This window comes from Danio rerio, chromosome 19, assembly GCF_052040795.2.
Source record: "Danio rerio strain M-AB ecotype USA chromosome 19, GRCz13ab, whole genome shotgun sequence".
NCBI classification, from domain to species: domain Eukaryota; kingdom Metazoa; phylum Chordata; class Actinopteri; order Cypriniformes; family Danionidae; genus Danio; species Danio rerio.
The window spans coordinates 10418976-10435434 of NC_141039.2; the positions used below are offsets into that span (position 1 = coordinate 10418976).

Sequence of the window (16459 nt, forward strand, 5' to 3'; positions counted from 1 at the left end):
CTTTGCGCCATCGTTTACGGAGATAAAGATCTTCTTTGACAAACACTCCAGGTGGTGGTTCCACAATCATAGACTTCATTGTCAAGATGTGATTTGGGGTAAGAGGTTCTGGACCTAGAGGGTCATTCAAATGCTCAACAGTCAAAGGCCTGCTATTCACAATAGCCATAACCTCATACAACAGAGTTCACAGGGAAGTACTGTCAAGTGCCCCAGGACATTGGTCAAGAACAGAAGTCAAAACATTTCTTACGGTACGTATCTGTCTTTCCCAGACACCTCCCATATGACTTGCTGATGGAATGTTCATGATCAACTCGCAGCCAAGTTTCTTTATCTGCCCTTGATCCATTGTTTTCAATGTGCTCATAAATTCTCTGCTTGCCCCCACAAAGTTCGTACCCTGATCACATCGAATTTGGCGAACTGTTCCACGAATGGCTATAAAGGAGCGGAGAGCATTAATAAATGCATCAGTAGACAGAGCATCAAGCATTTCAATGTGTATGGCTCTGGAACACATACAAGTCAACAATAACCCATAGCGTTTGAGTTGCCTTCTACCATCGGTAACATAAAAAGGTCCAAAACAATCCATTCCACACATTAGAAAAGGTGGAGTTGGCTGCACACGATCTTCAGGAAGATCAGCCATTTTCTGTTCTTCTACACACCTTCTAAATTTCCTACATTTCAGGCATTTGTATATGTGAGAAGAAACAGCACTACTGCATCCAAGAATCCATATACCATTGGACCGAAGTTCATTCACGGTCATTCCTCGCCCTTGATGTTGTACTCGTTCATGATAATGTTTGATTAGTAATGCTGAGAAATGATTTTTCCTTGGAAGAATGGCAGGATATTTTATGTCTAAATGAAGAGTTGCATTTGCCAAGCGACCTCCAACTCGGAGTATGCCTTGATTATCCAAAAAAGGACTTAACTTGTACAACTGGCTTTTGGTTTGAGCATCAGATGTAAATGCTAGTTGTTTCTTGAGACTCGTCATTTCATGGTAAAAGGTTGCTTCTTGAACTAACCGAATGATAAAGAGCTCAGCATCTTTCCTTTGCTCCAAAGTAGTAGGTTCAGAAGATTTGGATCCAAAACCTTTAGCTTCTCTTACATACCGTTTAAGTCTGGCAATGGCCTTCACCATCCTTGCCCAGTCCGAGAATTTGAGAAGACGTTCTAACAATGATTTTTCTTTATTTGCTTGGATATTGAAAACTTGAACCTTTCGAAGCTCTGGATCATTACTTGTGATCACATCTCCCACCTTAACTTCATCACTGGGAAGATCTTTCTGCCACAAGAATTTTGGTCCCTTGAGCCAACTTGACGCCACTAGTTGTTCAACCATCAAACCTCTAGAAGCAGAATCTGCAGGATTATCTTCAGTGCCTACATATTTCCATTGATTCGATTCAGTACTCAACTTGATACGTTGAACACGATTAGCTACAAAAACTTGGAATCTCCTAGCATCATTGTTGATGTATCCCAGAACTACCTTAGAATCAATCCAGAAACATTCCTGTAAATCCTTAAATGTCCAATTCTTTCTTCAGCATATCACTGACCCGTACAGCGACCACTGCAGCTGAAAGTTCTAGTCTTGGAATAGTAGTTATTTTTGTTGGTGCAACTCGTGACTTTCCCATGACGAAAGAGCAATGAACCTCACCTGATGCACTGACTGTTCGAAGATAGGAGCATTCCCCATATCCTGAGATGCTAGCATCAGAGAAATGATGGAGTTCAAAACGAATGGCTTCGTTACTTATCTGTGGAACATAACATCGTGGGATCTTCACATCAGCTAAATTTGGCAGATCTAAAAGCCAACGTTCCCATCGAGATTGCAAGTCTTCAGGCAATGAATCGTCCCAACTAGCCTTGTTGTAGCACAGCTGTTGTAGAATCTTCTTGCCCACCAAAATGAATGGTGCCATAAATCCAAGTGGATCAAACACAGATGCTATCGTTGACAACACTCCTCTGCGAGTAAATGGATGTTCCTTTACAATGACTCTAAACTGGAATTCATCAGATGCAATTGACCATTGAACACCAAGTGCTCTCTCCACATACATCTCACCCAGATCCAGATCCAAATCCTTTACTCCTTTAGCAAGATCCTCTTGAGGAATTGAAGCGATAACATTCTTACTGTTGGAAATGAACTTGTGAAGTCGAAGTTTCCCAGTGCTACAAAGTTTCTTAGCTTCAGCTACAAGGGCAATTGCTTCAGCTACAGTTGGCACACTTACTAATCCATCATCAACGTAAAAGTTCCTTTGGATGAACCTAATAACATCTTCAGTGAACATTCCTTTTCCTTCAGCAGCAAGATGTTTAAGACCATAATTTGCACAACCTGGGGAAGAAGCTGCACCAAATAAATGAACTTTCATTTTATACACTGAGGGTTGAGCTTCCAAATTGCCGTTGTCCCACCATAAGAATCGAAGATAATCTCGGTCCTCTGCTTTGACATGAAACTGATGAAACATGCGTTCTATGTCACACATAATGGCAACTGGATTTTTCCTGAAACGACACAAGACACCCACTAGAGTATTTGTCAGCTCTGGGCCTGTCAAAAGATGGTCATTTAAAGAAGTTCCTTGAAACCTTGCAGAACAATCAAAAACACTCTAATTTTTCCAGGCTTCTTTGGATGATACACTCTGTGAGATAGCCCAGCGGTAAGGCACGAGGACACAGGAAAATTAAGGCCAAAAAATATTTATTTAACTTAAACAAACCAATAATCCAACATAAAAACTAGTTGGAAAACAAATTGAGGTCAACAAAAATATAACAGAAATTCAGGAAGTCTGAACACAACCAAACTGACCTACCAAATGAAACAACTACAGAGTATTTATACACAAACGGTGGATCCACTTAAACAACATAGGTGAAACAATAAAACATAACAATTATAAATATAATATTTACTAATCAAACTAATTCTAAACAAAAAGACATTTACAAAATACAAGACATAATTACTCAAAATAAACAAATTATTTAAATTAAACAAACAAGTAATATAGAAAAACATTCAAAGTAAACTTTCCCCCCCTTATCATTTCGGCACATTGGTTCCGCCACGCGGGATCACCCGGACATAAATCTTTGACGCACACACAGGAACCAGCCCTTTGCCAGTAAACATGACTGGCCGATCCAGCGGACCACAGCATCATCCTCCACTGCACCCTCCGGTAACTTTAACTCAACAGAAATAACCATAAGTAAACAGAAATAACAGAAACAGTACTAATGTAAACTAGAATGTGTGCACTCCAAACCAGTAAACAATGTACCGAAACTGAAAGAAATTGTGACATGTAATATTTGGAACTTATTTTATAAATAAAGATATGAAATAAAGAGAAGTTGTCAGTCTCTAATTACCTAAAGTTCTTATGGATGTTATGCCTGTTTGTATGCGTGTAGTTGAGCAAGGTGCGCGCTTGTCAGCTAGTGAAGGAGCAGGAGAGTATTGTTTGGGTCTCAGCGAATGTGCGCGTTTCAGCGAATGTGCGTGTATGTGTAAGCGCGTGTGTGTGTGTGTGTGTGTCTGAGCGAGTGTGTGCGTTTGAGCGAATGTGCGTGTGTGTTTGTGTGTGTGTGTGTGTGTGTGTGTGTGTCTGAGCGAATGTGTGCGTGTGTTTGTTACCCTCAGTCTTGTGTGGCCATATGACAGGACATCACACACCCCCTCCCTTCGGGCGTCTCGCTGGCACAGCGGGAAAGATAGTCTGCAGTTACATTTGCCTTGCCAGGAACGTGGTGGACCTTAAATCGGAATGGTTGCATGGCCAGGTACCACCTTGTGATTCGCCCATTAGTATCTCTCATTCTTTCCAGCCATTGGAGTGCTTTGTGGTCTGTTTCCAGTATGAATTCTCTTCCAAGCAAATAATATCTCAAGGAGTCTAAGGCCCATTTCACCGCCAAACATTCCTTCTCAATTGTGGAATAACGGGTTTCTCTTGGAAAGAGTTTGCGGCTAATGAAGACTACAGGTCGTCGCTCACCTGGGGATCCCTGTAACAGTACTGCTCCTAAACCTCTTTCAGAGGCGTCTGTCTGCACAATAAATTCTTTGGTGAAGTCTGGATTATACAGTACAGTGTTGGTTGTCAATGCAGTCTGTATGTCTTTGAATGCAGCCATCCTCTCTTCAGTCCATTGGCATTGATTCGGGCACCGGACACCCACCATGTCAGTCAAGGTAGCAGCTCTACTGGAGAAGTTAGGAATAAAGCGGTTATAGAAGCCTGCCATTCCAAGAAATGATCTTAACTCCTTACGTGTCTGTGGTAAAGGACATTCTTCCAGTGCCTGAATCTTCTTAATCTGTGGTCGCACCACTCCATTGCCAATGACAAAGCCCAGGTATTCTGCCTCTTTCCGGGCTATGGCACACTTCGCAGGATTAGCAGTCAGACCAGCTCTTTGGAGCCGTTGGAAGACTTCATGGAGATGTTGCATGTGCTCCTCCCAGGTTGTACTGTAAATTATAATATCATCAAGATAAGCTGCAGCAAACGTTAACCCTTGCAATACCTGGTCCATAAGCCTCTGAAATGTTGCCGGTGCCCCATGCAGGCCAAAGGGAAGAAATCGGAACTGGAATAGGCCCCATGGTGTCCTAAATGCTGTCAAAGGCCGGGCCCGTTCAGTCAAAGGTATTTGCCAGTATCCTTTAGAAAGATCCAGTGTGGTCAGGTATACTGCTTTGCCCAATCGATCTATTAATGAATCAATACGGGGAGTAGGATAGCAATCAAACTGTGATACAGAATTCAAGTACCGGAAATCAATGCAAAATCGTATGTTTCCATCTTTTTTTGGAACCAGGACCACTGGATGGCACCACTCACTCTGGGAAGGTTCTATGATCCCTAGGCTCAGCATAAAGTCCACTTCCTCCTTCAAGGCCTCTTGCAATTTCTCAGGTATTCTGTAACTCATACGTCTAACAGCAACATCAGGTTTCAGGATCACATCATGTTGGATCAGAGAAGTGTGACCCGGCAACTCAGAAAATATTTGAGGATTGCAAAGAGGGCTCACCTGTCTTCGTTGTTTTTCAGGCAGATGGTCCAGCCTAATGTCAGCAGATGTTGGCTGAGGCAGATATTGATCCTCACACTCCTCATCTCCTTGGACACGGCATACAAGCAGTACCTGTTCAGAACGGGGCACCCACTTTTTTAACAGATTCACATGCAGTATTCTGCTGGCATGCTCCTGACCTGGAGTTGCCACTTCATAAGTTGTAGGGCCTAGCCGGCTCTTGATATTAAAAGGGCCCTGCCACTTGGCCAAAAGCTTGTTCTCCTTGCTAGGCAACATCACCAACACCTTTTCCCCACTCACAAATTCTCTTTCACGTGCTCGCTGATCATACCATGTTCGTTGGCGTTTCTGGGCCTCCGCCATATGGGTTCTTGCCAAAGCTCTCATTTTCTCCAGACGCTCCCGCATTTGCAAGACATAAGCCACAACATTAGAAGGCTCCCGGTCTCCTTTAATACCTTCCCACATCTCTTTAAGTAGGGTCAAAGGTCCCCGAACTTCATGCCCATACAAAAGCTCAAAGGGAGAAAACCCAGTTGATGCTTGGGGAACCTCCCGATAAGCAAAAAGTATATAGGGAAGCCACTGGTCCCAATTCTTACCAGTCTCATCAACAAACTTTCTGAGCATCTGCTTCAAGGTTTGATTAAACCGCTCAGTGAGCCCATCAGTCTGCGGATGGTATGGAGTTGTGCGCAGACTCTTAATACCCAGCAACTGGTAGACCTGCTTCAACAGAGTAGACATAAAGTTAGTCCCTTGGTCAGTAAGAATTTCACGGGGTAACCCGACTCTGGAACAGAACTGGATTAAACAGGTTGCCACGTTCTTTGCTTTCATAGATTTCAAAGGGAATACCTCTGGGTACCTTGTAGCATAATCTGTGATAACCAGCAGAAATCTATTACCCAAGCTGCTTTTTTCTACTGGGCCAACGATATCCATGCCCAGTCTTTCAAACGGAGTACTAATCAAAGGAAGTGGCTGTAGTGGTACTCGAGGTGGATGATGGAGAGATACCAGTTGACACTCAGGGCAGCTCTTGCAATACTGAACAACATCAGCCTTCAGACCAGGCCAGTAGAAATACTTCTTGATCCGTTCTATGGTTTTCCTTACCCCTAGGTGGCCAGCCCATGGGATTGAGTGGCTCAAGTGAAGAACAAGTTCCCGAGCCTCCTTTGGAACAATCAGCTGTTTCACTGATCCAATCTGACGGTAGAGTATGTTCTCTGAAATCATAAATCGCTCACAGTTATCATCAATCACTTTATCGCCCATCTCCATCTGGTTTGCTTGCTCGAAATATGCAACAAGACTGGTGTCATTTTGCTGCAATTCACTAATGTTGGTGGGTAATTTCATTTGTGGATTAAGACCATCTACTTCACCTGCAGGCAGACGAGAGGCATTATATTGCAACTTTGCATGTCTCCTTTGTCGTCTAGTCGTCTTGGGTTTTGGAGGACTGGTTTCTAGATCAGCATTATAAAATGGCAACATTGACAGAGTTTGTGCTGGTTCATCTTGTTGTTTTGCCTTGGCTCTAGTAAGTACCATATTGCACTGTGACATGGGCTGGATAAGATCCAAAAGCACTGGCAAATCTCGTCCTAACACTACAGGATAGGGAAGATTATCCACTACCCCCACCTCTAGCAAGTAGGGTTGGTTGTTAACAGCCAGATATAGATCTGCAGTAGGCACCAATCTCTCATCACCGTGAACACAGCAAATGGAAAGCTTATTACTTGCATTAACTGAAGATGGAGCCACAACCTTCCGACTCACCAGTGTCTGGTCACTCCCAGTATCAATCAGAGCAGGAAACTCTTTACCATTCACTTTCACAGTGATGGCATGCAGCAAGGAATTTGGCTTCTGGGCTTTATCCTCCCAACCTCTAGGAACATAACACAGATTAGTCGGTTTAACTACATTCCTTGGACAAACAGGTTTTGTGTGCCCCTCTTGTCCACAGAGATAGCAGACCACTGGTCTTCTCAGAGTCATAGCAGGTTTCATTTCTGGGGAACCTCCCTTAGGAGTCTTACCCAATCCAGCCATGGATTTTGGTTGAAATTGAGGAAAGGGTGGTCTTCGTGCCTCACTGCTTGTTTTCCTGCCCCAGGACTGATTCTTCCCCCTTGCTGCCACAAAGACATCCGCTAAGGCAGCAGCCTCTGCTGCTGTCGTGGGGTCACGCTCCCTTATCCAGACCTGAAGTTCAGGAGAAAGCATTCGCAGATATTGTTCTAAAATAATTATTTCTCCTACCTCTTCAGTAGTTTTTCCTTTGGGCTTAATCCACTTTCCATACAGGTCTTTAAGTCTGGTATACAACTCCTTGGGAGCCTCAGAAGGGAGAACAGTGAGGGAACGAAATCTCAGCCTATAAGTTTCAGCATTTATGTCATACTTTACCAAGATGGCAGCTTTAACCTTATCATACTCGGTAGAGTCATCCAGGTCCATTTGGACATATGCAGCTCTTGCCCTGCTAGTTAATAGAGGGATCAAATGAAATGCCCAGTCAGCTTTAGGCCAGCGACAGGCTGTAGCGATTCGTTCAAAAGTTATTAAGAAGTGCTCTATATCATCAGAATCAGCCAACTTCTCTAATCGAGGTTCCCGAAATCTTGGTGGTGGGAAGCGATCATCAATAAGGTCAGCATTTGAGTGGAAGACATTTGGGGAGGTAAACTGCTGATTATCAGTATCTGCTTGAGCACCATGCACATCTAGAGAATGTGTATCAATGTGGCAGGCATCAGATGTAGGTGAGGTGCGGGCCTGAACTTCCATTTGTAATAAACTGAACTGATGTTGTAATGCTTTAAACCGTCGTTCTTGATCTATGTGTTCCTGCTTTCTGACCGCCTCCCTGGAATCCATTTTTGCCATATGCGCACTAAACAAACTTGTTAAATCAGCCAAAGTTGGCTCTCTACTTGCCATCTCATCTTTATCCTTGTGCTCCATTTCCTCCTCTGCAGGCCTTCCTTGCTCCTCCTCTTGCTCCACAGAAACTGGCTTCATGGGCCCCTTCTTTTGCTGACGGCTCATGGCAACTCAATGTACTGAGGCTATGGAGAGGGAAACAAAAAAAAACCTGTGTCCTCTATTAAAATCCACCTTCTGACACCATATGTGAGATAGCCCAGCGGTAAGGCACGAGGACACAGGAAAATAAGGCCAAAAAATATTTATTTAACTTAAACAAACCAATAATCCAACATAAAAACTAGTTGGAAAACAAATTGAGGTCAACAAAAATATAACAGAAATTCAGGAAGTCTGAACACAACCAAACTGACCTACCAAATGAAACAACTACAGAGTATTTATACACAAACGGTGGATCCACTTAAACAACATAGGTGAAACAATAAAACATAACAATTATAAATATAATATTTACTAATCAAACTAATTCTAAACAAAAAGACATTTACAAAATACAAGACATAATTACTCAAAATAAACAAATTATTTAAATTAAACAAACAAGTAATATAGAAAAACATTCAAAGTAAACTTTCCCCCCCTTATCATTTCGGCACATTGGTTCCGCCACGCGGGATCACCCGGACATAAATCTTTGACGCACACACAGGAACCAGCCCTTTGCCAGTAAACATGACTGGCCGATCCAGCGGACCACAGCATCATCCTCCACTGCACCCTCCGGTAACTTTAACTCAACAGAAATAACCATAAGTAAACAGAAATAACAGAAACAGTACTAATGTAAACTAGAATGTGTGCACTCCAAACCAGTAAACAATGTACCGAAACTGAAAGAAATTGTGACATGTAATATTTGGAACTTATTTTATAAATAAAGATATGAAATAAAGAGAAGTTGTCAGTCTCTAATTACCTAAAGTTCTTATGGATGTTATGCCTGTTTGTATGCGTGTAGTTGAGCAAGGTGCGCGCTTGTCAGCTAGTGAAGGAGCAGGAGAGTATTGTTTGGGTCTCAGCGAATGTGCGCGTTTCAGCGAATGTGCGTGTATGTGTAAGCGCGTGTGTGTGTGTGTGTGTGTCTGAGCGAGTGTGTGCGTTTGAGCGAATGTGCGTGTGTGTTTGTGTGTGTGTGTGTGTGTGTGTGTGTGTCTGAGCGAATGTGTGCGTGTGTTTGTTACCCTCAGTCTTGTGTGGCCATATGACAGGACATCACACACTCCATGATGAGGAATGTACCATGCTGAACATTTCTCATCTTCTTCAGGTGGAACCTTCTCAGCATCTCCACAGGCAATGATTTCATTCATGAAAGCATAATAATCACTGTAATACTGCATATCCTTCTTAAATCTTCTTGCCAAACATTTGAGACGATATACTGCACAGACTTTATTGTTTGGCAAGTTAGGCCTGTCACCTTTAAATGGTAGTGGCATCTCATAATGTCCAGCCTTATTTAATGATGTACCTGCTTTCATTTTCCCTAGGAATCGAAGATCCTCTTGAGACATACAGCAATCCTCAGATTCTTGCTCACAAAAATCAGATTCAAACACCCTGATGACATCTATTGGAGAAACCACTTCTTTGATTTTGTTCGACAGACATAGTGCACCTTCGTTTTGAGATTGACAGAAGCAGGTATACTTGGCATTACTTGTCTCACAATAATCTGATGACTTGTTCCATAAATATCGCCAGAGTCAACACATGGATTACCATGACCAATTACACTCCATCCCAAATCGGTCCTCTGTGCAAAAGGTTGATTTCCTTCACCAGCCACCACCTCTCGTGGAAGAAGAGCCTGTGGACAGTTGTATCCAATTAATAAGCCAACATCACAACCTTGTCGAGGAGCAAGGACATCTGCAATATGTTCAAGATGAGGCCATACTCTTGCTGTTTGTGGTGTAGGAATGTGATCTTTGCTGGCAGGAACAAACTCTCTTGAATAGGTTGTTGGCAGAGGAATCCTAGTTTTCGAATAAAATCCTCTAACTTGAAGACCCTTCATTTTAAAACAAGGAACGACTGTAATCTTTGAAGCCATAGTTGCAAGTTTCAATTGAACTGCTTTCTTCTTAACATTCAGTGCATGTGTAGTCTCTTCAAGAATAAAGGTTGTATCACTTTGTGTATCAAGGAGAGCATATACTAGAACCTCTTTCTCTGGTTCAGATGTTGTAGACACCCATACAGGTATAATAGAAGAAGTGCAGGTATTATTAATTTCTTGCATTACCTGGTTCGAAGTTGCCTCATTTAGAACTCTTGTGTGTCTATGCTGATAAGGATCTGTACTCTTCTTAAAGCTTTCAGTCACCCCATGATTTCCAACACTCCTTGAACGATCTTCATGAAGACAGGTAGGATGGTTTTTTGCACAAATGTCACAGACACTTCTGTTTTGACAAATCCTTGATTGATGTCCAGGCTTCAAACATCCAAAGCATAACATCTTCTTATAGACAAACTTGTGTCGTTCAACAACCGTCTTCTCCATGAACTTATGACATTTATGAAGACTATGATCATTTTTTTGACAAAAAACACAACTCACCAAGACGAGGTTGTCTCCACCAGAATTAGTCGCCAACACCTTTCCCACAGAGCTTCGAGTCTTCAACGTCCTTGTTCCTTCTTTATCGCTTGATTTCAGAGCATAAAGTGATGTTATAGGATTGCACACAATCTTGGCTTCCTTTGTGAGGAACTTAACAAATTGGCTGAAACTTGGAAATGTTTTAGTATTTTCTTCAGTTTCCATCACCTCTCTATTCCATCTTGAAGTTAACCAATCAGGCAGCTTAGCAAGAATTTTTTGGTTCTCATTACAATCATTTAACACTTCAAGTTCTTTAATTTGAGGAATGGCAGCCTCACAACTACGAAGGAAATCTACAAACTCTTGTAGTTCCAAACTTTCCTTGGGACCAATCTTTGGCCAAGCATAAAGCTTCTCTTGAAATGATTTGGCTATAAGAAATGGATTTCCATATCTTTCTTCCAAAATCTTCCAAGCTGAACAATAAGCCGAATCTGTTCCAAGAAGAAAATGGCCTTCAAGAGCCTTTTTGACAGAATCTCCTACATACCTCCGTAGATAGAAAATCTTCTCCACTGCAGGAATGGATTTCTTCTCTATTAACATTTGAAAGGACGTTTTCCAATCATTGAACTTAAGTGGATCCCCATTAAAAACCATTGGTTCTGGCACAGGAAGTCGATTGACACTCATAGATTCAGTCAAAGCCTTGACAAGAGAAGTATTATCTATTTGTGGAGTTGTCACTGTTGGCTGTAAAGTGACATTTTTTGTTGACAAATTATCAGGTCTGTGGTGTCTTTTATCCACATGGATTTCTTTAAATTCACAGTCATGAGACAAGTCACTCAAAAGCTCATCATCTTCTGAAACTTCACTCTGTTCATATATCTGCATACGTGCTTTAGCTGCATTTAACTTCTTAACTGTCTCCAAACGTTCCAGTTTGCGGCGTTTATCTTCTAATAACTTACGTCTAGCTGCATTTTCCACCTCATGCTGAGCTTTCACCTTAGCCTCTTCTTCACGGCGCTTCGAATCATCAGCTTCTTGTTCAGCTATACGCTTCTTATCTTCAGCTTCAAGCTTCTGAAGTTCCTTAAACTGATGATCCTGTTCCTTTAAGACTTCTAAAGTGGCTTCATTAGCAGCAACCTCAGCAGCAGCTTCTTGTTTTTTGGCAGCAGATAAACTTGAAAACTTAGAAGATCTTGACTTACTTTGAGACGATGTAGAAGTTCTAGAAATCCTTGTGCCCACACTGACCTTTTCAGATAACTCAATGTCACTCCATCCAGACTCCATTTCCTTATTCCCTTCGAAATAATGCTTCACCAAAACCCCCATTTTCTTTGTGACTGCTTCACAATGGTCTACTCGGCGGCGTGTATCATGGTCAGGAATACTCAAATGGCGTAGATCTTCATACCCAGTGCCTACAACTGCAGAAGCCTTTGTCATTCTTACCATAACATCTTGTAATGATTCAATTGAAGAAGACTCAGATAATAACCACTTTACTTCTTTGACAAGAGATTTCCATTTATCATAACTGACCTTGAATCTCTGTTCATACCTTTCCAACTTCTCTTCTTGCAACTTCTGACCCTTTTCAGTCAGCTTACGAGTCCTCTTTCCTCTTCGTAGCTCAGTCTCCACAGCATCAGAAGTTTCCGTTGCCACCTTACTTCTCACTGAGGGCTGAGTTGCAAGTTGCTGATTCACTCTATCATCCATGGGCCGCTCACCTAAATCTGACATTATTTAAATTTCTCCTTTTTCACTTCTAAAATTCTTTTCTTATTTATTTATTCCTTAATTTAAAGTTAAGACCATAAATCATGCCTTAATCTGATTAAACGCTGAAAGTGAAATTTACTCTTATTTCACAGCAATAGAAACAGGCAGTTAAACAGTACTTAATTTACATACAAGTCAATAATAAACCACCAACATTTTGAAAGGAACATGACAATATTAAACAATACTTAAAGTCTTTGCAGCCATTAACCACAGTTAGGTACCTTTAATCACACTTAACTGCACCACTCTTACTGCTGGTCTTGACTTGTGCTGCTCTTCAAGTTATGTTTGCGTCTCCATATTACACCGGCAATGTCCTTTCCTTCTGATATTGCTGAACCATGTAAAATTTCACTTTGTTGCTTTGCACAACAAAATACTTGACTGAGTTCATTGGTTAAATTGTCCTGCTTCTTCTTTCATACTCGCAATGAGCCTTGAGTTCTTACTGTAGCTCCCTCCAGCAACAAACGAGCAAGAGTCTTTGGTTTCTACTGACTGGTTTATTTTCATAGCAAGTCTTCAGTTCTCAACATAGAGCAAACCACAAGACATCAGGGGTGTACCAGACGTAAGAACTAAAAAACATACAACAATGAATTACAACAGTGCATTTCCATATCAAATTAATCCAAATCACCACATTAAGGTCACACATAACACTGGATCACATAATCTTAACTAATACAATTTAACTTTATAAATAGCACCGCTCATAAACAAACAGTTAAATGCACACACCAAACAAATAACAACAACAACAACAACACCACACTTCAAATCAAACAAACCAACAAATCATACAAAACAAACATACCTCATTGGCTGGTTACGGAAGGGAGAAACTCAAGAAAAGCATAAGCATTCCTTAGCTTGTTGAATGCTTGGAAGTGAATGCATTTGTCTCTCTACTCACAGTGGTGCATCATTTTTATAGTTCCCCTTGAAATTAGCTCCGCCTTAATTAGTTCCTATGTGAACTGGCATAAGATCTTAAACACACATGACATCTGCTACAATATATATATATGTATATATATATATATATATATATATATATATATATATATATATATATATATATATATATATATATATATATTAGGGCTGTCAAATGATTTAAATTTTGCCTTGACGTATTTTGGTCACTTTACAACTAAACATCAACGTCATTTTACATCGTTATTAGGCGTCAAAATAGATGTTGTGACCTAAACCTAGCCTTATATTGCTCACAGGAGCTAGCAAGATATTTTTTACTTGTACATAACTAACATACTGGGGCAGTAATCTAACTATACACATATTATAGTTATAATACACAAATACTTTTACATAAGACAGAACAATATAGTGCAAAGGAGGTATTTAGGGTTAAAGAAAACAATGGTGGAACATGATTTGGGGTACATTCAAAAGTAAACATTGTTTGCTTATTGGGTCCTTGTAAGATGCTGTTTAAGTGTCTGGTGCATGTAGAGAGGAAGGTGTTTCTACAGGTGGTTTGTGCAGCCCACTTACCTGTGTGAGGCACACTCAGAAATGCACAATGTTTTGATTTGGAGTGATTGTGAAAAATGTCAAGATGTGCTCTTCATTTTTAGCTTTGCTTCAGCTTTGTTTGATTTCATTAAATTGAATTGATGTCTGACTTGCTGTTTTATGTCATTAAGTGACTTTGTTGAAGGCCTGCGCCAGTTTCTGAATGAAATTAAGCAGACTGATCCCCTGGCTGATGGCTTTGAGGAATTGATTGATCCAATTACTTTGTAAGATTCAGCATTTCCCTCCCACCCTGTTTGCATTTTAACTCATTTAAAAGTACAAAACACCTCAATGTTTTAAAGACTTGTAAATCATGTTGTATGTAAACGAAGCATCATTAAACAGTATCTATTCACACTGAAAATACCATTGACGTCAAGCTCTTCTAATATAATTCTCAATTTGTATTTTTCTCTTCAGGAGCTTGAAGAGGTGGATGTACATTTCTAACAAAATAATATGTGACACCTGGGACCTGCTGTTGGACTAAACTCTCTCTGTGTGTGAAGGGAATGGCAGAATTGCGACTGCTGTCAACAAGCAGGATCATTAGATTAGATTAGACAACTTTATTGTCATTACACATGTACAAGTACAATGCAATGAAATGTAGTATCATACCAGCTATGTATATTCAACAATTAGCCTGCTCTTATTGAGAAGCGTAGCTGCACCGATTTCAGGTTAATTATGGGAGTTAAAACAAATTATGCTTTGTGCTGAAAAAGTAGCAAGTTTTTGTGGAAGACAAAATTTAATTTCAAAGTAACCTCGAAGGACCATCCTGGAGAAGCAAGTGAAACTGATCATTTAGTCAATAGCAGACAAATTAGGAGCTGTGCCTCATGTAAGTGTTCCTCTAGTACACAGGTGGTGTAACACTGTATTCTTCAATAAGTTCTTCAATAAATGTTTGCTGTCTACCTGCAGTCATTGTTTTGTATTTTTTATTTTCTAAAGTGATTGGCTAAGCAGAATAATCAGTACAATTGTGCATTAAAAATTGCATCAGACAGACCGACCGACCACAGGTGCTTAACACTTTGCCTCACTAAGGCCCCGTTTACACTAGTGCGTTTTAGTTTTAAAACGACATTTTAGAACGAAAACGATCCGCGTCCACACTAGCATTTCACCCAGCGTTTCTGAACTGCTCTCCGTCTACACCACACTACTGAAAATGCACATCACGTGACCACACACACACTCTCTGGCATGCGCTTCAGCATATCTAGTCAGATGTTCATATGTTCATCAAGTATCTCCCGCTAGATCTAATCTCACTGTATTTGTTAAACATGATATTAAATTCATCTTGTTGTCTCTATCTAACAACATATTCCCTGACTTTGGTTTTTTGAATCTATTACTTGTTCTGAGGTAACGTGTTTCGGCTGAGCGCGATCAGTTAATAATTAATGTAACTACATACAGTCTGTATATTGACTGATCGCTTGCATTTCCTATAATGTAAAAACTTAATGTACGTTACACTTTTATAATGGCCATTATTGATTATTAAAACTGATATTCAGCAAAAGAGAGGGTTTCGCATTTTCAGTGAAAATGAAAGGAGGCAGTAATGTTATAGGCTTCGTTTTGTTATGAACACGCATACAGCGAAGATTACGCTCATATGCAGCTACACGACACCTCAACATTTCTGCTGTCTGTTAAGTTGTTAATATCAAAATGAAAATAGCAGCTCCTTATATCATGTTTTCATTTTATTATTAAGATATAGTGAAACAACGTAGCCAGGATGATGTGAATAAGGTTATAAAGTACACTGTTCCCTTTGAAGATTTACCGGTCCTCCGGAGTCTGTTTTCCATATCAAACTTGCGAAGTCTGAACTTACAAAGAGAGGATGCAGAACTTTAACTGTGTGTGTAGGCTACTTAATATTGAGGGAAAAGCCACAATCAGAGAGGCAAATGTTTGCAGCCCTGCCTCCATTTTCAGATGCCTCTGTTTTCCCCCATCCACACTAAGACAGAGCAGCAGTGTTTTAGAATGAAAACGGCCTTTTCAGCGTTTTTTTTCTGTTTTCGGCGCTCGAAAACTCCGGCATAGTGTGGACGGATGGCATAACCGTAGCAAAACTTATGCATTTTCAAACTTAAATGGGGCTTAAGTCTCATGATTCAGGGCCTACTCGCACTATGCTATCCGATCCGTGCCTAGGCCCGTTTCCCAGATCGGAAATATTTGACTGCGTGTCAATGCATATCAAACAAATAAACCGATCTAACTAAAGAAATCTCCTCTGTGCTGAGTAAAAGCGCTTTCTGAACAGCGCATCATCGATGAAGTAAGCTTGCCCAAGCCCGATACAATGTGAGTGCAGGCCGTCAGGGGAGACGGGAGGGGGGACAAGCGTGCTTTGGCCTGGTTCAAGGAAACTGTACATAGTGTGAGTACGCCCTCACTCGGGCCATGCACTAGGTCTTCCCTTACCGTAATACAGCTAAAACAAGGACAGCC

The 16459-nt window shown here is 40.9% G+C and overlaps 3 protein-coding genes across 7 annotated transcripts in view; 2 read left to right on the top strand and 1 right to left on the bottom strand.

The window, feature by feature from the left end:
* The window catches only part of si:ch73-15n24.1, a 45502-nt gene extending 30601 nt beyond the window's left edge, over window positions 1-14901 (top strand). For all 5 annotated transcript variants that reach the window (XM_087293961.1, XM_087293962.1, XM_087293963.1 and 2 more), the window contains 2 exons: window positions 14101-14196; window positions 14393-14901. In XM_087293961.1, the coding sequence (XP_087150087.1) occupies window positions 14101-14196; window positions 14393-14462 (166 nt within the window). In that variant the 3' untranslated portion in view covers window positions 14463-14901. The remainder of the gene's footprint in view (window positions 1-14100; window positions 14197-14392) is intronic.
* si:rp71-15k1.1 overlaps window positions 1-16459 on the top strand; it is a 465095-nt gene that overhangs the window by 48918 nt on the left and 399718 nt on the right. The gene's annotated exons all lie outside the window — the stretch shown is intronic.
* Window positions 1205-13349, bottom strand: LOC147832470 (uncharacterized). The gene is made up of 3 exons (XM_087295469.1): window positions 13245-13349; window positions 9294-13005; window positions 1205-2696 (listed from the first exon to the last, which is right to left on the bottom strand). Exon 3 carries the CDS (start codon window positions 2535-2537, stop codon window positions 1551-1553), a length of 987 nt encoding a protein of 328 aa, XP_087151595.1. The 5' UTR covers window positions 2538-2696; window positions 9294-13005; window positions 13245-13349; the 3' UTR covers window positions 1205-1550.